Source organism: Diachasma alloeum, unplaced genomic scaffold (assembly GCF_001412515.2).
Source record: "Diachasma alloeum isolate Michigan unplaced genomic scaffold, Dall2.0 Dall_scaffold_00176, whole genome shotgun sequence".
NCBI classification, from domain to species: Eukaryota; Metazoa; Arthropoda; class Insecta; order Hymenoptera; family Braconidae; genus Diachasma; species Diachasma alloeum.
In genome coordinates this window covers 6,141,549-6,165,468 of record NW_021680342.1, presented here as the reverse complement: position 1 = coordinate 6,165,468, position 23,920 = coordinate 6,141,549, and the positions used below count along the sequence as shown (strand labels likewise).

Sequence of the window (23,920 nt, the reverse complement as noted above, 5' to 3'; positions counted from 1 at the left end):
ACGAACATTTGAAACTATGATGGAATTGATTTGAAGCATAATTTTCAAAGATATCCCCGGAATTCTGATTTTAAAAAAATACCAAATTTAACAAAATTTTCAAATATATCAAATAACGATAACTGCGATCGCCTCCATCTTCGAATCGGTCAAAACGACATCCAAATAAATTTTTCAAGCCATCATTCAATCAATTCAGAACATTTTTTTTAGTTATCGTGGAACAACCGATTTTCGAAAAAATGCGAAAATTGAAGAAGCTAATCGATGAATTAAATGTTAATTAACGGCGATAGATAGGGCTGAACAATACCTACATTTGAAAAAAAAATCAATTCCATTTATTCATTAGCGAACAATTGAGGAAAAACTGTGTACGGACGGAGTCTAAAAATTGCATTTTCGAACTTTTTGGATCATACTGGGTCGATATAACACAAAAAATCCAAAATTTAAATTTGAACGATTACGAAGGTTCCATTCGGAAGCAAAAATATACTGACGCACACAGAGAAAAAAAAGTTTTGATTTTCCGGGACATATCACTAATTTTCAGGAATACGCGATTCTGAAATTCAGTGATTTTGTCACCAATTTTCAGGTGGTATCCTATCTCTAATTTTTAGGAATCAATCACCAATAATTGCGGATAGGTTCCTGAAAATCAGTGACACGTCCCTGAAAACCAAAAGTTTACTTTCTGATGTAAATGTTATGATTACGGAGATATCATTCTTTTGCATTACTAAAACATCGACTGTAACTTTTCCTTGACAAATATCTCTTCATTAACACTTGGCTATTTTTCCCCTTTCTCAATATTCCAATGGATCCCGAATGCGACTTGGCGAAATTTACGGTTTCTATTTTGAAATTTCTGAGATTGAAAAAAAATTCACACTGTTTCATCAAATTTCTCCTGAAATTCCTGAAACTTTCAGGATAATTTCTTAATGAAGTGTCAATTTTATTTGTAGACTACATTTCATGAGCTATACTCCTCTGTTAAGCCACATCAATCGGTCGCAAAAACCTACGAGTCTTGTAATAAGAAAACGAAAAACACGAAAAGTCTGGCACTGGGATAATTAGATGCACGACACGTCTGAACCCACATTCCGATTATCAAGTGACTTATTCTCGAGAGAATTTGATAACCAATAAGCCCCGATATGCCGGTATCTACCGACTCGTTTCATCAATTCCATTCCTACTCATTTGACATGTAAACAATTGAAGCATTCGGCTGGCACCGAAAAATTGCTCCCCTCGGAGCAAAACTGAGCCGATTCATTCCTTCTATTTTAAGCAATTACCCAAGACTGACGTCACACAACAACTCTCGAAGATCGAGTAACTGACACGTTCCACGCTTAGTTTATTCTTTTATTCCTCGTTTTTCATAAGATTTGAGTCATCATTCAAGCGGATTCACGTCTGTGTAAATTCTTTCTCGAGGGTCATCCTCTTGAGACTCGCCGAGCTGATGTTCAATGGGATTATTATATCGATCAATAGCTTGTTTCAACGGTGATGATTTAGGAGGCAGGGAGAGGCTTGCAAGTGTTCTTCAAATATTTGATTGATGTTGAAGGAGAAAAATCGGTGTGGCAAGTTCCCCCGGGTTTTAAGGGGTTTCAGCTTCTCGCCAGGTCATAAATTTTCACGGCATTAAAAATGTCCTCAGATTGCTGAAGTCATCAGAAATGAAAAATCAATAGAAAACGAATTCCACTGAATTTTTTATCCGTCTCCGATTCATAAGCGAAGAGTAATTGAGATTGACGATTAATCCAAACAAGTGCAAGACCTCATTATCTACCCCTCAATAAATAATAAATGTTCCTTTGCCTGAGGCATCATCGCATCATACTTCAGTAGTCTATAAAATGTACACACCAGATATTCCCGTTGCTGTATGTACCAAGGTTGTATTTTAATTGAAATGAATAATAACTAAAATTGACAATAAAACCTATCGAGCCAGTTGGAGAGACACACATCATCAAATGAGCCCTGGGGATTGAATTAATGTGAGACAATTGAAATTACCATGCTCAACTCACGAATCAGTCAAATAAAAAACAAAATATGTGGGTTAAATTGGGCGTGACGTTCTGATTTATTCCTGGGATATTAATCAGTGAGAATTGCCGTTTCTTTCCCTCGTTATGTCGGTTTCATCAATTACCCTGAATAAAGCGTGAATGAAACATTAGAGTTTATCAAAACGACAATAAAAATTGTGAGATTTAGTGTCTAGTCAAGGTCAGATGGAAGGTGAAGTTTTAAAAACTACCTGCAGCTGGGATTATGAGGGATTGGGTCATTTCTATTTTTGGACTGAGGTTTTTAATTAACTCGAAAGAAATTAAGAATTCATCCTCGCTACTGTCGTTATCCACATTTCAGAATTATGTTTCATCCGTTCGTGATGTCACACCAATGTCTTCCAGTGTGAATGGAAATTCGAATTCAATCATTCAGTTTTGCATCATTTTTCCAGTTATTGATGATACATAACGGAAGTTAGATTGTGATGTTTCATAATTCCGATTGTTCTTCCAGTTTTCTTTTTATTTCAATTTTATTTTTGTCGCTAGAAGGAGAAAGTAGACGGCACCTTCTCTCCGCTGACCAGCACAAGGTCACGTTTGGCCAAGTGCCGGCAGTTTAACGTCACCCGGTGTTTCTTTATCCCACTCGATTCTCCCGTGGCTATCACTCGAGAGAGAAACGATTAAATCTCCCACGAAATTCCATCATAATCCATTTGGAATTAATGCAACGTTAATTAGTTTTTTTTTTAATTTCAACTTGTTTTCAAGTTGTAGAGATTGTATCGCGTAGCCACCGGATATAGTTTCAAGGTGACTGTTAAACAATCGTCGGAAGTAATATTAATTGCGCCCGAATTGTATCCCCCTACGTGATGACAAATTTTAATGTATCAATTACTTTTGATTGCGAATGATTGAATACACTCTGTTAGAAATTTCTTAAAATTTCAGTCACAACGTCGTCTAAATTTTCGATGTTGTGAAGTTGAATTCAATTTCAAATGAAAGTGTTCGCTAAATTTCTCATTCATCTTGAAAATTCGAGAAAATTGGATTTTTCATGTTAAACAATCGTTGATTTTTCAATGAAAACTTGAATTTCCAAACTCGTCGTAAAAGTTGAACATCACATACAATTCAATTTTCAATAGATTGAGAATTCAGGACAGTTATTACCTGAATTTTCAAAATTTTTAAGTTTTTTCAGTACCGTATGGACCTGACAATTGAGGATTACTTGAATATTCACGAAATTAACTGATTCGGCAATGAAGGAACATACAGAAATTTCCTGTAACTTTGTCGTTGTTAAAAATTTCAGCTTTTTCGCTTGAAATTTCAAGAGTAATTTTCTAAAAGTGCATTGTTAAAAAATGTCGTCTGAATTTTCCGTGCCAAATTCCGGAAATTTTGATCGTGTTTTATTTCCACTGAAATTTCAGGAAATCTTGCTATTGAAAAATCGAATATTCCATTGATTTTCTGTTCAAATCATCTAAAAATCAATAATATACTTGATTTTTCGGTTCAATCATTCTATGAAAATTCCGAAAAATGAGGAAAATTCAGGGAAAAATGAGGAAAATTCAGGGAAAAATTGAAAATTTATGTTATTTTGTTTCTGAATATTCATGTTCTATTGAAAATTCAATCAAGTTGTGAAATTTCCAGCTCACTCCCACTTAAAACTCATGAATTTCCTTGAATTCTACCTAGAAGTAGAAATTTCATACCCGTTTTCTCCCTAAATCCGATTGAATGTTACTCCTATGAAAATTACTATCACATTATCCATGAAATTTCCAAAAATTTCCAACAGTGTATCATCGGAGGGCTTGAGTCTGAATGATAATGGAAACAGAATCCCCAAACTTGCGCACTCAATGCAGCCGGCTTCCCGGGTCATCCCGGGCCACGAGGAATCGATCCCACGCGCGGTGGCTTTTGTCCAGTACAAAAGTGAGAAAAAATACCGTTGGAATGTGCATTGAAACAGCCCCGTTAGCAGAATCAGAATTGTAAACGAAAGAATAAAACTATCAGCATCAGCAGAAACTCCACTCCTCGCAGAAGTGCTAACAACGAGTAGAAAAGAAGGAAAATAAAGATATTTGGGACTCACCAATGTTAACAATGCGTATTCCCTGGTCGTCAAGGAATTTAAGTGCAACAGCCACATTCTCCAACTTTTGCGATCTAAAATTGGGCTTTTTGTTGTGCTTTGGCAGTCGTTTTTGGGACAATACCTCCAGCAAACTCACGAGTAAAAGCCCATCGGACAGATCACCCTCCAAATCATTGATATATTTGTTAACACATTTGAGATGTTTATTTGCCCATCTTGTAAATGTATTTTGCTGTATTCTCTTCCACTGCGCATCCTCAGCAAGTTCCCGCTCAAACATTTCTTCCTCCTCCTGTGCGGAGTTCCCGTCTCTGACTGACTTATCATTCTCATTCATTTTATCGGCCTGTTTGTACGCAACAACTACACGTAAATCTTGTGGCTGACGATGGGTGATTGGTTTTTGCCGGCTATGGTGGTGGAAAAACACTTGTGTGCTCAGCCGTCAGTAGTGGTGGACAAGCAGGAGAAACAGACCTGTTGGGCCACTGGCGACTTCTTTTTTCGATGTTTTAGTTTTGCTTTTTAGTTTGTCCTTTGGGGGCTGGAGGGGGAGAGGGGGCCTCTATTCCTGTGAATTCCACTTCTCTCTGGTCTGTTTTCCTCGGTTGTCTCCGTTCAATCGTCTGTACGCGCATGCGCTGGAATTCCTGACCTCACTTGGTTGCTTTATGGTTTTTGAAATGCGGCGAGGTACAACCGGTACCTGTCAAATACGGCTGCATCCAATTTCTGACTGGAAATTATTGAAATACGATTTTTAATCTGGTGAACGACGTTGGGTTTATCGAGGAGATTTTCTCAAGGTTTAGGGGACGTGAGAGTCGGACGCTTTTTCTTAAAATCAATTTTATGTGTGGAATGTGTTGAGAGATGTTTGTCTTCTATGAAATTGCTGGTCATAAATTTTCTGTCTCCAAGTGGAAAATGCACGAATTGATCAGACGAGATGTTCGAAGGAGATTCATAATTAGTTGGAGAGATTGAAAATTATTTTTAGTTCGATTTTGTGATATTCTCAATGTGTTGATGACCGTGAACCAAATTCTCTGAATTATCGGAGGCATCGAATAATGGAGTAGTTACAGAATCCATGAATCAGTCAATACTGGATGAAAATAAATTCAGAATTTATATAATCCTTTATGCTCGATTTATCGAAGAAACTAGAATAACATATTCATCACTGTTGCTGACGAAAGTATTCTGGTTTTACGATAATACCTAGCATTTTGAATAATGCGAATACAGTGAACAAGAAAATTGTGAGAATCAAAAGATGTGGCGTTTTTGCTCGGCCACGGCTCGATGCCAAGATATTTTTAAAATGAGTTTTGAATCATTCCAACGACACTGGCACAGTGTGAAGAATCATTTTGAGAAATTCTCCCCCTCGGGCATATGCATAATGCATTATGAGCCAAAAAATTATATTAAAACAAAGCGATGGAGATTTTAAAACTGGGTTAAGGTGAAAATTTTAATGGGTGTATCAAAAATAATCATCGCTTATTGAATTAACATTTTTGTTTACCAACTTTGGTCTGTCAGTACGTCTTAGCGTTAACTGTGAGCATTGGGATTGCCTCGTTATCACCGAAACACTCGAGCTGCGATTTAAAAAGCATTGGATTTTACAACAAACCGTTAAAACTCTTCAAATAACTGAGGAAAAAAAAACAAAAATGTCATAAAAAAAATAATCTCAAACTTTCGAGCACTTTTGACGTTTGTCAGCGTTCGATTATAAATGCAAATATCAATTGAGTTACATAAAGCAAATATTGAAGAGCAATTGAAGCACTTGAGAATGAACTCCAGACAAGTAAAAAGTAACAAAATTCAATTCAGGCACTTGACTTCACGTTTTCACACCTCAATGGAAATTTCACAAATCACATCACCAATGGTATCTCCAGCTCCCTCGAGTATCCACCACTGTCGAATTAACAACCGAAATGGCGAGGAATTCAAACGGCGAGAGGATCAACTGGGAATAATAATCGATTGTAAATGAAGTGACAAAATCCGGCGTCTTAGCACTCGGGGTATTAGATTGTAGTTGACCGTTTACTTGGCCGTCGGTTGCAAAGTCAAAAGCTGGTCTGAGTGAGAAGAGAAGTTACCTCCAAGAATAGTTTCACGATACCACTCTTGTACGTTTAGGAGCCTCTGTGCGACACCCCGCACTCTCTTCCTCACACAGTTATTCTCCCCTACCCATACGTTTTTACCCCGAAAAACCTTACAGTTGTGATGGCCACACGAGAGAAGGGGAATGAGCGATTCCGGGCTATATATACACAGGGAGGGAATACGCATTATCTACAAAGTGTAAAATAAGAATCATTCGGATTTTACCGCGGTTAAAAAAAAATCGGAGAAATGTGGAGGGCGTGATGACTTTTTCGTTGAAGGAGTCACTTCTTTTTTTGAAAGGTGACTGCGACGAGGTGCGACCTATTGGCCCACTAAGGATCACTCATGAAACTCGTGTATTACCTTCAGAAGCAAGTTTGAAATAACAAACCGTATATGGATGTACTTGGGTAAATGGACAGCTACATGGGAGGCTGAATTACTCGAGTCTTTTACCTCTGAATGGATTCACCGAGTCACCGGGCCATAATCGGTTGAACAGAAATGGATTATCTGATTTTTTCAGTTCTATATTTCCAGCGTTCTTCTCAGGAATGACCATCAATCTCTCGATTCTTCAATGTTAAAAGCATGTTCGAGTTACATTGATCAAGGTTTAAATATACTAATCAAAATTTTAAAATAGTAAAATAAATATTTAAAAATATGAAACTATGAATTTCCTATTAAATAGCTGCTACTAAATTTTTTATAAGGGATTTCCGATTATCCAAGTAATCATCAATCTTCCTAACTCAATTACTGATTAATGAGTAATTCAAAATTTGACCATTTAAATTGATGATTACTTCAATAATTAAAATTGAAAGTGATATTAACTACTAGTTAATAATTTAACAGTAATTATAATTTATGGATATGGCTATCCCTGGTTCTTTTATTATTATGAGACCATGAACATAATTTTTCTTTGGAAACCCATATTCCAATTGTTTGCAACTTCTGATTCTGGTGTTATTTTTTCTTCAATGAGAATCGACTAGTTTAATTTTTTTTCTCGACATTTTTCAATTAGTAAATGTAGTACTTTTATCTTTCGAAGAATTTTGAGTTTGGAAATGTAGAGCATAGTGAGTTCTTCAAGTCTATATATTCTGTTTTCCTGAGGTGATAATACGTTTCGTACCAAAATGTAAACAATTACGAAATAGTTGGAGTCGAGTCGTGATATTTATGCCCCACTACCTGCTCAAGTTTATTGGATCTAGGTGAGGCCGTAGATCCTTCGATCGATCGACGATGGCTGCCATTCGAGTACTCCATGACCGGAATTTCCTAATGGGTACTCAAAGTACTTGTGACGTTAGTTTTAAAGGAATTATTCTCTACTCTGTTTTTTATAATGAAAATGTATTTCTTGTGTTCGTAAACCTAGAGTATAACAAATAACAAATTGTGTTGGAGATTTTGAAATTTCCACTGGAATATCTCCTTTCCCTGGTGTAAAATGAGTTCAATTGTGTTTGGTAATGACCTGTTGTCTTTTGTTCAATTGGGCTCTTTTTGGAATTCTAATTATGATTTCATCGCAGCTACGACTTTCTTCGCTGCTACGTCCAGATCGTTCTCCATCGTGAACGGTAGTTTCGACTCCTGGAGGATCTGTCGAGCCTCCTCCATATTTGTTCCTTGCAGCCTGACGACCACTGGCTTCTTTATTCCTAATGTTTTTGCTGCTGCAACTATTCCCTTGGCGATTGTCGCGCAGTTGACAATTCCACCGAAGATGTTGACGAATATTGCCTTCGCTTTTGGATCTGGATTGATGAATAAATTGTTTTAGTCAGGATTACATTTCTAATAGGCTATATTTTTTTTAATCATTTTAATTTTTCTCTATTTTGATTTCTTTCATTTTTGCAAATTTTGATATTCTAAAATATTCTAAAATTGCAGTAAAAATCTCTGCATTTCAGAACTTTCGTATCACGTCATAAAAATTCTTAAAACTAGTACTCCTTGCATTGAAAGGAGATTTCGGTTATTTATGGCCTATGTATCAGGCATTAACGGATATCTGTCAGCACGCCTAAGAAATTGTCGAAAAAATATAAAACAGGTTACGTAACGTTCGAGAAGTGATACACTCAGGTCTTGATGAATGAATCTTATCGTTTGATGAATGATAAAAGCTTTGGGGAAATTCAATTACCTTCTGCGACAATTCTAAATGCCTGGAAAACTTGATCTTGGGTTACACCACCGCCAACATCGAGAAAATTGGCTGGGTCTCCACCGTTCATTTTTATTATATCCATCGTTGCCATTGCCAATCCCGCACCATTTACTGTAATTATAGATAGGTAGTCATGGAGTAAATTAATTTTGAACAATATTTTTTACATAATTCAGTACTCCAGAATGAAAACAAGTGGACAAGGAAAATGTGAAACATACATTAAATTAACTCTTGATAATTTCCCCTAAAATCATTTATTATTGATATTACACAGTAGTTAAAGAGGGAAAAAACTTTAGTAAAATGTGAAAAGACGATTAATTAGGCAGTTAGTTCAATAACTAGTGATTTAGGAATCAAACTTCAAAAGCGTTCTTCTAAAGTAAGAACTACTAAAATAGAAAATGTTTCAGTAAATCAACCAAAAAAAATTAGAAAATTTGAGCCGAGGAAATTGAATGGAAAATATTTCAATTGAATAAGTTATTTAGAAAAATATAATTCTAATGGATGAAAGAAAGTCAATTGGTCGGGAAATTATTGGTTCGGTAATGGGTCACCCCCTTTCCAAACCACTCGCAATGGGAGCGAGCGACCAAGAAATCATTCGAATTTGTTTTTTTTCATCGTCTTGAGATTTGTAACAGTGCTGTTATTGTTTTTTTTAAAAAGCCCGCTCTGATGGCTTTTTACCTGGAGTCCTATCAATAAAAAAGAAGAAGATATAACTTGTTTTCGAGATATTTCTTCCGAGCGTATCACAATTACTCCATAGAGCCCAAGACAAACGCATATCTCCTTGAGATTGAGGCAAAATTTGCAGAGTTTAACAATAATAATGAACATGGCAGCACCATTTTGTTCTACTGAGGAGGTTGATAATCTAGCCAAGAATGCGTCACAATATAATGACACTGATTACCAAGTACCATACCCAGATCTTAGGGCCAATTATAAATACAGAAAACAACAAAAAACGATACGAGAAATAAAATACCAGGCTGAGGTAAAACTAAACGGGGTGGAATTCATCGAAAAATTCTAGAGCCTTTCAAGCCATGGTTTAAGGGTACAAAACACCCAAGAGCCTTGATTACATGGGTCAACCGAGTCAGGGTTAACCATTATCACTTGAAGGCCTCTCCAAAACGAATACACGTAATTGAAGATCTGAAACGTGCTTGTGGAGACGAAAGTCAAGACGTCGACCACATTATATGGCACTGACCTTCAGCAAAGAAAGGACAATACTTATTAGAGATTTGAAACAATTTAAAGTTCCTCTTACAAACTCCATCAGCCCCTTATTAAAAACAACAGATCCAAAAATCCTTAAAATACTACACAAAGTTATCATAAGTAGAAGATTAAATATTTAAAATCAAAGATTGTAAGAAGTGTAAATATTTAGATTAAGTTAATAGAACATTACTGACAGTGTAAATAAATCCTGTAGATTTAAGCAGTTCAAACAATAAAAAAAATTACTCCATAGAAACTTACCTAGACATCCAATATTTCCATCCATACTGATATAATTAAGATTGAACTTTGAGGCTTCAACTTCCCTCGGGTCCTTCTCATTGGTGTCTTCCAGCTCAAAAATATCCTTCTGCCTGAACTGCGCATTGTCGTCGAAAGAAATTTTCGCATCAACAGCGACGACCTGCTTGTCCGCTGTTTCAACGAACGGATTGATCTCGATCTGCAGAGCGTCAATGTCTACGAACAATTTCCACAAGTTCTTCAATTCGTAGATCGCCTTTGTGTTGACCTCTTCCTCAGCGAACCCTAAAAATTCTGCAACTTCCTTCGCGATATTGTCGTCTATACCGTAGTAAATGTCCAGGGGAACGGTTTTGATGAGCTCGGGGTTTTTTTCAGCCACTGTTTCTATGTCCATTCCACCAGCTGGGGATGCTATCAGGACAGGCCCATTGCTGCCCCTGTCCATGAGGATGCAAACGTATGTCTCGCGTTTTATGTCCACCGACTCTGCAATCATGACTTTGTGGACTAAGATACCATCCTTGTCGGTTTGCTTGGTGATCAGACGGTGACCCAACATGTGCTTCACGATCTCTCTCACTTTCTGTGGACTGTTAGAAAATTTCAGAAAAATTATTGAGGGCTCAAATCAAAATTATCGCATTAAGAATGAATTTTGATATTGAGGCCCGTGTCTTTCGAACGCTATCTTCATTGTTTTTTTTCATATTTTTACAATATAAAATAATTTTAAAGTGCCATTTGCTTCTACATAACGCAGAAATCTCCGAGAATTATGAGTCTATAATAAAGAAACACTCGCAAAAATACTGAACATTTTCGATGAGCACATTATTAATATTGGCAAGCAAATGTAATTTATCGCAGCAAATGACTGTCAGATCGTCATTTGCCACGATAAATTAGGGGAGGATCGCGCAAAATGGGATGTATTGAGATCTTTTCCAATTGTCAATATCTTCATTTATAAGTGAAGATATTGACAACTAGAGAACATCACGAAACGTCCCATTTTGCCCGACTTTTCCCTACTTGGATATCCTTAACTAAGGATTTTCTTAACTGAGCTTGGTGCGACCGGACCTAACTCATTTTTCCATTATTGGATTTATGGGTAGGACTGAATTAGTAACTCTGTGAATTTAATTTGACTGCGACTCTTTATTCAGTCGCACGTAGAAGACGCGTCTCGATCTATACTCTAACTCCGGTTGTCGGAGTCTAACTTCAGAAAAATAAGGACCAGTACATTGGACGACTTGGAACGCATTTTCTCTTTGTCCTTTGTTCTATCCTTTGTTCATAGTTGGGTAAACAGGTCAATTTCTGGACGATTTCAACTTGCATTGAATATTCCACAAATAAAATGAAAATTGTATTGATTATTTCACCTCTCCATAATTAATTATCCCTTGTGTATAATCATGTGATCAATTATTTTCTTCTATTGATCAACATTTAATGAATAAAAAAAAATATGACCCAGGCGTCCGGAAATTGGGGTTTCAGCTACATTCAACTATTTCTCAATTTAATTATTCTTTGTTTTGTTATTTTCACTTTAAACTATTTTTTTCTGCTAATTAAAACATTCTTGAAGGTATGCAAGCCATCATATCCCCATTTAGGTGATTCTTTTATTTTAGATCCTACCACAAAACTCGAATTTCCTTGAACCGTCCAGGAATTGGCCTGATCACCCTATTCGTAGTCACCCGCCATGTGGTCGCCACGTAATATAAACACAGTTTTAAGAACCTCAGTCTGAAGAATTTTATGTGGTGAAACTGAAATGTGTCGAGCTGTGTAGAGATTGATTTTTGAATACTATTTCGTTCCATGAAATCCAATATCCATTTTATTTTATTCAGGATTTTATGTTCAATGAAGAAATTATAGGGGAGGGTGGGGTAAAATTGACACTTTTGACTTTTTTAAAAATGTTCATCACGTGTTGAATTGCTCATGAAATGTACTAATTTTATTTTCCAATAGAAAGAACAATGATTCCTCTTTGTGATGAGCACACACTAAGCTCAATTGATAAATATGTTTCTGAGTTATGAATAATAAAAAAAAAATCAAAAGTGTCCATTTTACCCCATCCTCCTCTAATGAAAACGAAGAATGGATTGGTTCCACTCACTCTTTAGTCAGATGCACACCCCCTTTGAACCCATTATCAAACCATCCTTTTCCTCGGCCTCCAGCGAGTACTTGAGCCTTGATCACGTATTCATCAACCCCTAGAACGAAAAGAGAATAAATCACGTAAACACCAGGACAGAAAAATTGAAAAAATGTTTTTCCAGAAAGAAATACATACGGAATTTATCCAAAGCAGTGTCTGCCTTCTTTACGTCGTCAACAATCGTGAAATTCTGCACAGACACCCCGCTGTCTTTCAAAAGCTCCTTGCTCTGATATTCCAACAAATTTAAATGCCGAACAGACAAAACACCAGCCCGCGAGTATTTGCTCAAAGACCCCACGTAGTTAAGGAATTTTGTTGTTAGAAAAGCCGACATTCTTAACCTGATTGACCAATTTCAAAAGCACAAATTGTCGGATTTCTCGTGTCGCGATTTTGCAGGCTTTACGTCGTGCGGTTGATAAAGTTCAGATTCCTCCCCGAGAAACGTCGATTTACTTATCTCTGTTTTTTTTTCTTTACGAAATAATTATCAACCGGTTCACATGGGTCCAATGTGTAAATCCACATGGAGAACAAAACTTTCGCGGAGAATTGTCTTGTGTCGCCATCTTTGTATTGACTATGCAACGATTATAGTACTTGAGACTACATGGGGGCTTCCCCGCCTCTGCGTTAGTGATCAATTTGAAAATGTGCTGATGGCTCTAAAGATGGTTTTGAAGCAGGGAAGGCCCCTAGACCCCACTGGATAATATTATCACAACTCTGCTTTTCAATTGAAAACAGACATCATCTTTAGAGACATTTGTCATGTTTAGAGGGCCTAGCACGCCATTTCTTGACCCGCTCTTTCATTTGAACCCAAAACAACATTCATATGTTGTCTGACATCGCTGCTATAAACTCGGGTCTACAACTCGGGCTTTCAATTGAAGGCCCGAGTTGAAGACCCGAGTTTGTAGCAGAGATGTCAGACAAGATATGAATGTTTTTTTCGGCTCAAATGAAAGAGCGGGTCGAGAAATGACGTGCTAGGGCCTCTAAAGATGGTTTTGAACCAGGGTAGACTCCTAGACCCCACTGGACAAAAATAAAATAAAATAAAATAGTTCACTGCAGAGACAATTCCATTGACTTTCCAAATATCTTTTCCAAATGTCAATATGTCTCCTAGAATTCGAGAAAATAATTTTTTGCATGCATTGCCTGCAGAGTTCATGCGTTCCTTTCTGCTTCGGCAGTGAGTTCTTTCTATTTTCTTATATTCTGTCAACGGTTTGCAACCCCCTACACATTTTCCCAACAATCTAACTGAAAATTGTCAGATATATTCCAGCCTGGCCCAAGATTTTTTCAATGACAAACATTCTTCGCATAGAATTCGACGACAGAAAGGAAAAGTATCATAAATTTCATAATTCACTTTAATTTTTTTATTCTATAATGAGTGATCGATACATTGAGTTTTCAAGTGCCTGAAACGAAAATTATCTATTGAAATTTGGATTCTTCTCCTGGGATTACGCGACATTATCGCCTGGGTTGGACTCAACATACTGTTGGTCATGGGGAACCTGTTGATTCTCGAGGTAATCATTGTTTCCATAATGCTCATATTGTTGATTGCCGTCATAAAGACCCTCTTCAGTCTGCCCGTGGGTCCCCTCGGCAGACTGTTGATACGACGATGGCTCGTACTGCTCGTACTGACTGTAATCCTGGGTGGAGTAGTCTGCAGGGTAATTTTCGTAGTTCTGCGGGTCCTGGTACTGTGCCTGATCCATCTCGTCAGGTTTTTGTTGGGGGTTCGTGTAGCTATGCGCGTAAGTATCATCAGACGTTGCTGAGTAAGGATGAGTAGGGTCTTGGGGGTGGGTTTCTTCGGTTGCGGGCTTGTGGGATTGTTTACTGGGGTCTGCACCTGATTCGGGGGTTGACGATAGTTTTCCTACAAATGAAATTTTTTGTAGAGAAATATCTTTGTGATGAATGTGCGTCTTAAGGACGTACAACACCCTTTCGGCCAAAATTCACGTTTTCATAATTTTTCTGGCAAATTATTGATCTGATTGACGCGAAATAATATACCGTTTTTGAGTTCTATTATTATTGACTGACTGAAGAAATTTCATGATAGTGCAATCATTTTCCTGCATTTTTTCTAAAGTTTGTGAATTTCCGAAAAGTTTTAGAAAAAACGCAGGAAAATGATTGCACGATTATGAAATTTCGTAAACCATTAAGTAATGATAAAACGTAAAAACGGTAATTTTTTCATGTCAATCTGATCAACAATTTACCAGAAAAATTAAAAAAATGTGAATTTTTGCGAAAAGGGTGTAATACCTCCTTAAAGTCGCCGATAAATAATGTGAGTTTTGGAAACTAGGTTTGATGCCCATCCCCACTCATTCCTCTTCACCCTACTAATCGAAAATGATAAGAGAGGGGGTAGCGTAGACCAGGACGATTTTTGGAAAGAGAATTCGTTCTCTTTCCTCACCGAGCACTCCACTAGATAAGTAGCCTGAATTCTTTTCGCAACCTTTATAAACAATATCTGTGATTTGCGATTTTAATATTTATTTGATGTTTTTGTTTTGATCAGATTCATAGAGGAAAGTTTTCATGTCTCTAATTAAATAATTTATTCATTTTCTTTCTATTATTTTAATTATTTACTGCTATTGATATATTTGACGACAATCTTCTTTTGAAATCTTTAACTCATAATTTGTTCAATGCTGTGGATATGTTGACTCGAAATCGTTTCCAAATTCATCGTCGGAATATTATTAATTTATTGAATTCGAATTTGCAACTTTAAAATACTTGTACTAACTCAGAGATAATTGTGTCCACAAATAAACTGAAAGTAATAATTGATAATACTAATATTTCTGTTCTTGTGTGTGATTGATTTTTATTGTCACTATTTATTTCCAAAATCTGTAAGTTAATATACTTAAAATACTACATCTTTTTGAAAAATACCGTCCTGACCAAGGGAGATGAAGTAAAGGATCCTTACCCACGTGTTTGTTACCCTCGCCTTCCGCTCGGGGTAATTCTGCACGTGGGCACGACTCCTTTATTTTTCGCCACGGCAGGTGCGAAGTACCAATTTTCCTCCCGCAAATCTGACTTTGCGCCTACACGCTGAGAAAAAAATTATCTTTTCCAAATATTCATTTACTTGAGGAACATTTATTTTTTCAAAATCGTATTTCTTCAATCGAGTCATGCCCAAACGAGTCTGATTAGGTTTCAATCATAACAATCATGTTGTTCTAGAGGATGACTGTGCTGCACATGACCTTGGATGAACTCTAATGACTATTCATTTTTCCCAAATTTCTTATTTTCTAGAGGTAAGAAAATCGATTAATTTTTTAATGCCGATAATTACTGAAGGAGTTCACTCAAGGTCATAACTAACATGATCATCTTCTAGAGCAATATAATTGACATAATTGAAACCTAATGGGGAAATTGCCTGGATATAACGGAACTGGAGAAATACGGTATTGAAAAAATAAATACTTCTCTCAAGGAAACAGATATTTGGCAAAAATAATGGCTTTTCTCAGGGCACCGAGGCGAAACAGTATATTTCACGGCGAGTGCCATGGAATTTCTCTCAAAATCTGACGAATAGAATTTACTCAATAGCAAAGTGGTAGAAGTTTCTCGATAGAATTCACCAACTTTTTCAATTGTGGAATTATGTTCGAAATGAGTGACGAAAGAAGTGGTAGGCAGCAATGTAATTTAAAATTTCATTCATACCTTTCGGATTTTCAAGCGTATCCCGGAATTTGCTCGTCAAATAGTCTATGTTACTTTGTAACCGGGCCATCTCTTCCCTAAGAAACATAAATGCAAATTTATTTAACAATGAAATCAATCACCAACTAAGAATATTGACGAACGTACATAAACCATAATCATCTCTAAAATTCGTCAATCTATTACTGTGCTGATAGAGGCGCCGCCGAGGGTTTAACAACCACCGATTTTTTTTTCGGATTTATTTTAAGTTTAAGATCGACCTTGACGGTGCGCTTCTTTTTCGAGGGCGAAGTCCTCAAGTCAATCACTCCGTCAGTCGTCTCAACAGCATCCTCTGTCAACACAGATTTTCTCCATTTATTTTCCTCAATTTTTTCGTAACAAAAGAGCTTGATCTAGATTTTCTAGTGCGATGGGATGAATAAATGAATCATTGGAATGAGTCAAATGAGTATTTTTATTTCACCCAGCAAAAATAATAATTACTTGTGCGTGTGGTTGTTAGCTTCCAAACGCTGTGTGAGAGATTGGCATTCGGCAGTCAGTTGAGAAATGAGCTTTGCCTGATTGCTGAGAGCGTCTTCAAGACCACCCAATTGAGCAGCTAATGAACATTGAATTCCATTAGCCATTTTTTGCCTTTTCTTTCATCAATCTCATTTAATTGAATTTACAGCCCATGCTAGGCATAGTGTCAACATGCCGATTTCCCACACAATTCCAACCATAATTCTTCAATGCACAATGCATTTGAAATTCAGCTACTGGTTTTAGAGTGAATAATTTTGTGTATTTCAAAGACAATATACCCAACACAGGCAACAATTAATAGTTTCTCACCGTTTTTTCCCTCCATATCCATTATCATCGATGTCACGTCCTTGTTTTTATCTTTCCTAGGAGTTGCAGTTGTCTCCACGTGGATAATTCTCGTCATATTTAACTGAAGAGGAAATGAACTAGTGTTAAAAGACATTCATAGTTTTTAGATATGTACGGGGGGAACCAGGGTGAAATTTGAAAGTCTTCGGCTGATGAAAATAATTATTGAGCGAGTTTCGATATATCATGAGGTATCTACAAAACTAAAAAGCATTCGTATCCAATCCATTTCACCCCCACGTCAGGTAAAAACGTCGTTTTTCGTGTTTTTGGTTTTGAAATGCTCCTGGTCCGAGCTTGACAAAATATTTTTTTAATAATTTATTGAACCACATTAGACGGTTTTTATTGATCCCAGAGGAAGGAGGGACAGTTGCTTGAGGCACACGGAGGGAAATATTCAATAAAAATTACGTATATTTTCCGTAATTCCGGAGTGAAATGTGGTTATAGGAAATTTTACGGAACTTTCACGGAATTTTTCCAGAGCGTTCCGTAATTTTTATCTGAATCTCCTGTGAAAAATTACGATACCGTCACTTAAATTTTCTGAGTCGATTCCGTAATCGGTGAGCGAATTGTGAGTTCCATAAATTTTACTGAACACTTCTCTCCGTGCAATCAAAAAGTTTCAGTCCAAAATCTCAATTTGTTGACTATGTTCCCTATACCCTGAAAATTTTTGCAAGAGAAAGTCACATAGTGCGAGTGCTGACGGGTTAAAAGGGAGACATCTTGAAGACCAGTTAATTAATTTCCCGGCGCATTTCCTATTACATTTAAGATGGCCTAATTATTTGAAAGTAATATTCATACACCTCTTTCTCCAAGGAAGCAATCTGCTCAGACAACCTCAGGTTCTCTCGTCGACAGTGCACGATGTCAGCGTCCGCCCGCTCAATTCTCTGTTTATAAGAATTGATTTCTGTTTGCCAACGACTCTGCTCTTGACGAGCATGACGTTCGCTCCGCTCAGCCCCCAGTTTTGCTGTGGCAAGTTCCTGCTCAACTGCATCTTTCTCTGCCGAGAGTTGAGTCAAGTCGCTCTGGAGGCTTGCTACAAGAAGACGAACAGCGACAAATGTATAAAGAAAGCCAAAAATTATTTTTCTGTACTGCTCTCACGATTTCTCGTCTGGGAATTGGTATTACATACTTCCCAAACTCGAAACTTGAAAATCACTATAGAAAAATATTGTTCCTGGGCTATTGCGATGGGGTTTTTTTACTTGTGTGGTTGGCCAGTCCTCGCCTACGGCTCGGAGGCCAACGCCACACGAGTAAAAAACCCCATCGCAACAGGCCGGAAAAATACTAATTAAGGTATATTGACACACGAAAAATCACGTTAACCCGTCGTTAGGCGGGCGTGAGTTTTTCTCTCACGCAACGCTAGGCAACCTACAGAACATCTCTGCAGTGCGAGTGAGATACTAAAAAAAACATCACGCAATGTTGCCAGGAACTCGCTAAACGCGCCCGGGCAATTTAGATAAATTCAGCAACGTTGGTACATCCATATTTTTCGCGTCTCTAGAGTAGAATAAAATTTATGAAATTCAAAATTCATTTATTCATGATCTATTGCGAATAAAGTAAAACGGATGTTTAACTGAGTTTTTTGGAGTGTAACGAATATTTAAAAAAAGCTAAAATCATGTGAAAACTACGGCACAAGGAGCATTTTTAAGGAAAAAATGAAGTTTTTCGTGGTTATACGGGGCAAAATCGAGCGAGTCCGTGATTTTACCTATACGAGGGTCATCCTATGAGGGGAAGCACGCCGTGCGTCGTGTTTCTTTAATTACAATTGACAATTGACAATTGTCTAACCGGAAAAATTCAAAAAAATTTAACTTTGTCAATTGAAGTGTCTAAAAAATTATACTAGTTTTTAGAACAACATATTTCCCAAAATTTCTAAGGAAAATAAATTAGTTCGAACAGATGAGTTATTTTTTCCCATGTTAAATGAAATTGCCTATGATGCGACATTGCCGGAAACTCGTTAAACGCGCCCGGGCAGTTTAGAGTGAATTCGGTAACGCTAAAGCCTAAATAACACGGCGGGGAATCCCCGCGGAGATGACCAATCGCAGGATCGCGTTTGGTGACCAGACTAGGGTTAACCCCTCACGTACGGCGCCCCTATAATGCGGCTTGTCCCAACGGCCGAGAGACTTACGGCGCGTCAACTCCGTTATTCAATGAACGATAAATTAAAAACAGTCGAACGAAAAAAATTGAAAAAAATGCATTGGCTGTATTGAACGTTGAAATAAACTCCTGAATAATTTCCTAATTTTTTACGACAATTTCAATGTTTGCTGACAATTGGTTGCCGAGATCTTCGAGCATGCTAAATTTATTTATAACAAACAAACTATTCAACAAATTGAAATTTAACTTCTGCCATTCGATAGAAGGATTATTGAAGTATTTTCAGTAAAAATGTCAAAATTATTGGGGAAATTTTGTCGATAAACGAGATATTAAATCATTATAAAATATAAAATTTACATTTACAACTTTTGTTCATAGACAAAAATATTATAAATGCATTGAAAAAAAAATGAAATGAAATAGTCCACTGCAGAGACAATTTCATCGACTTCCCAAATATCTTTTCCAAATGTCAATATGTCTCTTAGAATTCAAGAAAATGATGTTTTACTGTTGACGGAAAGTGTCGATACCATGCATTGACCCCAGCCGATAGAACAAGTTTATGAGTCGATGCATGGTATCGACGCCGTACGCGAGGGGTTAAGGATGTTCTACACCCTTTCTGCCAAAATTCACGTTTTTAAAATTTTTCTGGCAAACTTATGATGGAATTGACGTGAAAAAATATAACGTTTTTGCGTTTTGTCATTATTTAATGACTCACGAAGGTTCATGGTAGTGCAATTATTTTCCTGCATTTTTTCTAAAGTTTTGTGAATTTCGGAAAAGTTTTAGAAAAAACGCAGGATCATGAAATTTCGTGAGACATTAAGTAATGATAAAACGCAAAAACGGTATATTTTTTCACGTCAATCCGATCAACAATTTACCAGAAAAATTAAAAAAACGTGAATTTTGGCGAAAAGGGTGTAACATCCCTAAACAATCGGATAAAATGTGGTACGGGGCTCACAGTGCGCCCAACGAATTGTAAAAGTGCACCACTCAAATATTCCCTCACATGTTTTAGACTGCATTTCCTTCTTGAGATCCTCAATGACCGCCTGCTTCTGATTCAATTCCCTCTTGAGATCCAGAATCTCTCGTCGTTGTTTCTCAATCTCCAGCTGGGACTTGGACGCCGCGTCCCAGTGCGTCGCTACATCGGCGGAGAGCTGCTCCATCTGATGCCCATACCTCCTCTCCACCTGGTGTCTCTCCTCGGCCAGTCTCCTGCAGGCATCCTGCGTAGCTTCCCTGATCTTCTCCCGTTGCCTCTCCAACTCGTCCTTCAGCCTCCTGATCTCCGCCTCCGCCTGACTCTTCTCGAACTCCGCCTGCTGAGCAGAATCCATCGCACGTTTCGCCTTCTGACTGGCTTCAGTCTCTCTCTCGCGCGCTGCCTGCAGACTCTTCAGGGTTTCATCGAGTTTAGAATTCGTCTCTCGTTTCTCTCGCATCACTTGCTCCAACTGGACAACTGCCTCCGGACTGGAAGCACCAGTGTCCGATCTCTTCAGACTCGACGTTTTGTCCTCTAGGGCTTTCTTAAGTTCAATTCTCGCCTGTGTCAATTGCGCCTCGAGCTCACTGATCCTGGACTCGTACATTATCGCAGGCCCGTCCATCCTCTGGAGTTTCATCTTCTTTCCAGGGCTGGAGTGCACCTCCAGCTCCGTTGAGGGCAGGGATTTACCTTCCAATCGTTTCACCTCGTCACAACTCTCGTACTCAGTCAAAAAGGCTTTCAACAGGCCTGTTTTGTTTTTATCGTGGAGAGCTTCGTTCTCAGCTACTACTTCGCGAATTTTACCGAGGAGGTTCTTCAACTCGTTTTTGCAGTAGCGTGACTCCTGCTCCAATTGCTCGATGTACTGCTCTTGACGCATTATAAATGATGTGAGCTCTCGCGGCGTCAGTTGGGAGTCTTCGGCAGTTAGGATCGATGCTGGCAGGCGAACTTTGTCGGCGGATGAGATACATTCGCTCACGGCACTTCGATCGTCCGTGTCCTCGGCGGACTCGTGCAGGCGGAGGTTGCTGCGACGATAGATACCCCTTTCGCGGTGAATTTTACTGGAGGAGATGTCATCATTTTTGGCCAAACGATTTTTGGGAATATTTTATTTGCTGTTATTTAATTGTGCAAAATAGGGATATCTAACACATTCGTTAGAAAATTCCATTAAATTTTTACTGGACTTCTAGTGAAAAGTCCATTAGTCCTTCGCAGACTCTACTACAAAAGTCTGCAGCTTTTACGGGCAATTTTTTTGAGGGAAAAGAAAATTATGCATTAGATTAATAGAATTTGATTTTTTTAGACAATTTAATCAAACAACAAAATGCTGTAAGGCCAGGGTAGATTAACTTTCGAATGTGATCTTGGTTGTTTTTTTTTATTTTGATAATCTGAATGATCTCCAATTGCTATTCAGTTTTTAGCCCTGGAGTCTCCACAAATTATGATTGTACAATCAAAAAAACGTTGAAAAAAAGCTGAGCATTTTCAAAGAGCGTTTTTGAATAATATTGGGAAATACACCCAATAGAGAGGAAATTGCAAATTAATAATTTGATGTATCTACAGGCTGTTACGTCGGCATTTGTCACCGGAGTCAATGGCTGTCAGATAGTTAGTTACCATGATAAGTTACTCATTTACTATTTCCCCTCTGTCGGACTTATTTCTTAATCTTTACTAAAAAAGTTCTTTGAAAATTTTTTTTTCTACTTTTCGATTGGACAATCATAATTTTTAGCGACTCCTGCGTGATGTAAAATCCAATGGAAATTGCGAGATATTTTAGATTATGTAGATGGAAAAACAATCGAAATAACGTTCGAAAGACAATCCACCGAAAAATCCGCAATCCGTCGAAATTTACAACTTTTTTTGAGGGGGTCGTAAAACTTGTGATCATCTTAGGAGTCGATTCAGGTGAGAATCTCATTTCCGAAAAAAAAATTGATTGAAACCGTTCTGCCGTTCCGCTACTGAATTTACTCTGCTCAGATATTTTCTATCGAAATTCTTCGGGCTAAATTTTCTGCATTTTTAAATTTGATTTTTCAAAGAAAAGAGAAAACATAGAGTGAAAAATTCTTAGAAAATATCTTGATGCAAAAATTATCCTGAAAGATCACATTCAATAGATTTTTTTGTGAAAAGCATTTTACTGAGCAAAATGTGCGGGGAAGCTGCGAAATTTGTCAATATAGAAAAAATTATAGAATGCCCAATAAGAGTCCAATAGAAAAATCTAACCAATGCGCTAGCTTTTTTATGCATTTTTTATACGTTGGAAATGGGGCTGAGATGATGAACCACCCCAGTGTACCCGTAGAGGATAAATCATATTTTTCAGTACATACCCTGTTGATCTCGGTGTATAAGACTCAGCCAGAAGATACTTCAGCTTCGATACGGCTTCCCTGTAAGCAGTCTCCGTATAGTCCGGCATCTTCTTCTTTCCAACGTCCATCTTCTGCAGCGAGCTCATTTTCCTGACCACAAAAGCCCTCAAATGAGCTACAGTACAAATAAAATTCACTAGTGAAATGGTAAACGGAGATAAGTAGACTTATCTCCCAGTTAAGTTTTTGAGGAATATTTCCCAATCAAAGGGAGATAGCGAAATTTTCGTAAATATATTTATTGTAGCACTCAATCGGCTCCACAAAAAAGTTCATAACAAAAATTTTGCTATCTCCCTTAGATTCCGAGATATTGATTGAAAACTGGTCAATAGTCAAAATTGACTCATCTCCTTTTACCACTTCGTTACTGAATTACACTTATTCAAAGGGACAAAAAATCAATACAATGTATTACTCACCGGACTCTGAATCGCTTGGGTCTACCAAAGGGTGCATTTTCTATGTGTGAGAAATGGTAAGTGCCCCTCGGTTTGATGTAAGACCTCAGTGGTAATTTTGGTCGTGTGAGCAGAGTACCTGGGGACGTGGAGACACCGATAACGGATGTACCACCTGTGCGGCATCGTCGTGGATAGTTGCTCGTCGTTAGCATTCCGTTAGCATTATGCCAATGAAACAGGCATCGACGCTCTTACATATAAGCTCGGCTGCTCACCTGAATCGATTGAATGAGGTGGAGGGAGTGGATGAAGGAACAGGGGATGTGAATGTAAGGTGAAACGCACAGGGAGTCCTGGGGAATCTTTGACGGTAGTGGGGTTCTTTGACTCGGTGGGAGGGCTTCTCCAAGTCAACCGAGTAAATTGAACACTGGGTGGAGGGAATCCGTAACCAGAGACTGGTACGTGAATCGCGTGTGGCAGGGTCATCCGTGCTGAGGAGGGACAGGCACCGTACCATCAGCCACACGCAATTCCATCATCCCCTTGGATCTTCTTTATACGTGCTACTGAAAATCATTGATCAGATTAATCCTTTCAACTTCTTTTTCGAAGAGATTGTCATAACTTTAACAGTGGACTCGCTTGCTGATTAAATGGGATTTCTCTATAGTAAATTCAGCGTGGGAATTGGGGGATAGTTGTTACGAATTTTTCGACATTTAATGCGAAAATTGAAGCCTATTAGCATTTCGTCAACTGGGAGATTTATAGACACTTGGCATTTCTACAGGAAAAATTCTATGAAGAAGTCAATATGGCAATTCTTTATCCGGAGAGTCGGAGTTTTCATAAAATACTCAACAATTTTTCGTACTAGGTGGACGGGCGCTTCCCGCCCGTGGCTAGATTAGTTTATACTATTCTGTTTTATTTTATTATTTCTTATTTTTATTATATATATATAATAAAAATAATATATTATTATTTATGATTATATATATATATATGTAATTTTTTAAATATATATATATATATATATATATATATATATATATATATATATATATA

At 37.6% G+C, this 23,920-nt stretch overlaps 3 protein-coding genes across 5 annotated transcripts in view; all 3 read right to left on the bottom strand.

Annotated features, from left to right (window-relative positions):
* LOC107048548 (filamin-A) overlaps positions 1–6,319 on the bottom strand; it is a 47,560-nt gene extending 41,241 nt beyond the window's left edge. For both annotated transcript variants that reach the window (XM_015271770.1, XM_015271780.1), the window contains exons 1-2: positions 6,061–6,319; positions 4,183–4,921 (exon numbers count right to left, since the gene is read on the bottom strand). In XM_015271770.1, coding sequence (XP_015127256.1) covers positions 4,183–4,522 — 340 coding nt within the window. In that variant the 5' untranslated portion in view covers positions 4,523–4,921; positions 6,061–6,319. The remainder of the gene's footprint in view (positions 1–4,182; positions 4,922–6,060) is intronic.
* Positions 6,320–7,429: 1,110 nt separating this feature from the next.
* LOC107039576 (succinate--CoA ligase [GDP-forming] subunit beta, mitochondrial) lies at positions 7,430–12,761 on the bottom strand. Its single transcript, XM_015259315.1, has 5 exons — positions 12,360–12,761; positions 12,180–12,279; positions 10,028–10,623; positions 8,498–8,632; positions 7,430–8,102 (listed from the first exon to the last, which is right to left on the bottom strand). Exons 1-5 carry the CDS (start codon positions 12,559–12,561, stop codon positions 7,861–7,863), a joined length of 1,275 nt encoding a protein of 424 aa, XP_015114801.1. The 5' UTR covers positions 12,562–12,761; the 3' UTR covers positions 7,430–7,860.
* Positions 12,762–13,647: 886 nt separating this feature from the next.
* Positions 13,648–23,061, bottom strand: LOC107035569 (serologically defined colon cancer antigen 8 homolog). Of its 2 annotated transcripts, XM_015253058.1 has the most exons (8): positions 22,868–23,061; positions 22,404–22,535; positions 20,050–21,104; positions 17,681–17,919; positions 16,821–16,923; positions 16,467–16,584; positions 15,978–16,054; positions 13,648–14,136 (listed from the first exon to the last, which is right to left on the bottom strand). In XM_015253058.1, the coding sequence occupies exons 1-8, from the start codon at positions 23,059–23,061 to the stop codon at positions 13,709–13,711; spliced, it is 2,346 nt and encodes a 781-aa protein (XP_015108544.1). In that variant the 3' UTR covers positions 13,648–13,708. The 2 variants fall into 2 exon arrangements, with proteins under 2 accessions (XP_015108544.1, XP_015108537.1); XM_015253051.1 differs by lacking the exons at positions 13,648–14,136; positions 15,978–16,054 and adding an exon at positions 16,261–16,314.
* Between the last annotated feature and the right edge of the window lie 859 nt (positions 23,062–23,920).

Bases quoted from the DNA above. Each gene is read 5' to 3' on its own strand.
- LOC107039576 (XM_015259315.1), bottom strand. From the start codon at position 12,561: ATGTCGGCTTTTCTAACAACAAAATTCCTTAACTACGTGGGGTCTTTG. The intron at 10,624-12,179 runs GTGAGTGGAACC...ATTTTCTAACAG, and splicing joins GGTGTGCATCTGACTAAAGA to TCCACAGAAAGTGAGAGAGA. The intron at 8,103-8,497 runs GTAATTGAATTT...TCATCAATCCAG, and splicing joins ATTTAGAATTGTCGCAGAAG to ATCCAAAAGCGAAGGCAATA.
- LOC107035569 (XM_015253058.1), bottom strand. From the start codon at position 23,061: ATGCTAACGACGAGCAACTATCCACGACGATGCCGCACAGGTGGTACA. The intron at 21,105-22,403 runs GTATGTACTGAA...CATCTCCTCCAG, and splicing joins TATACACCGAGATCAACAGG to TAAAATTCACCGCGAAAGGG. The intron at 14,137-15,977 runs GTATGAATGAAA...TTTCATTTGTAG, and splicing joins TACGCTTGAAAATCCGAAAG to GAAAACTATCGTCAACCCCC.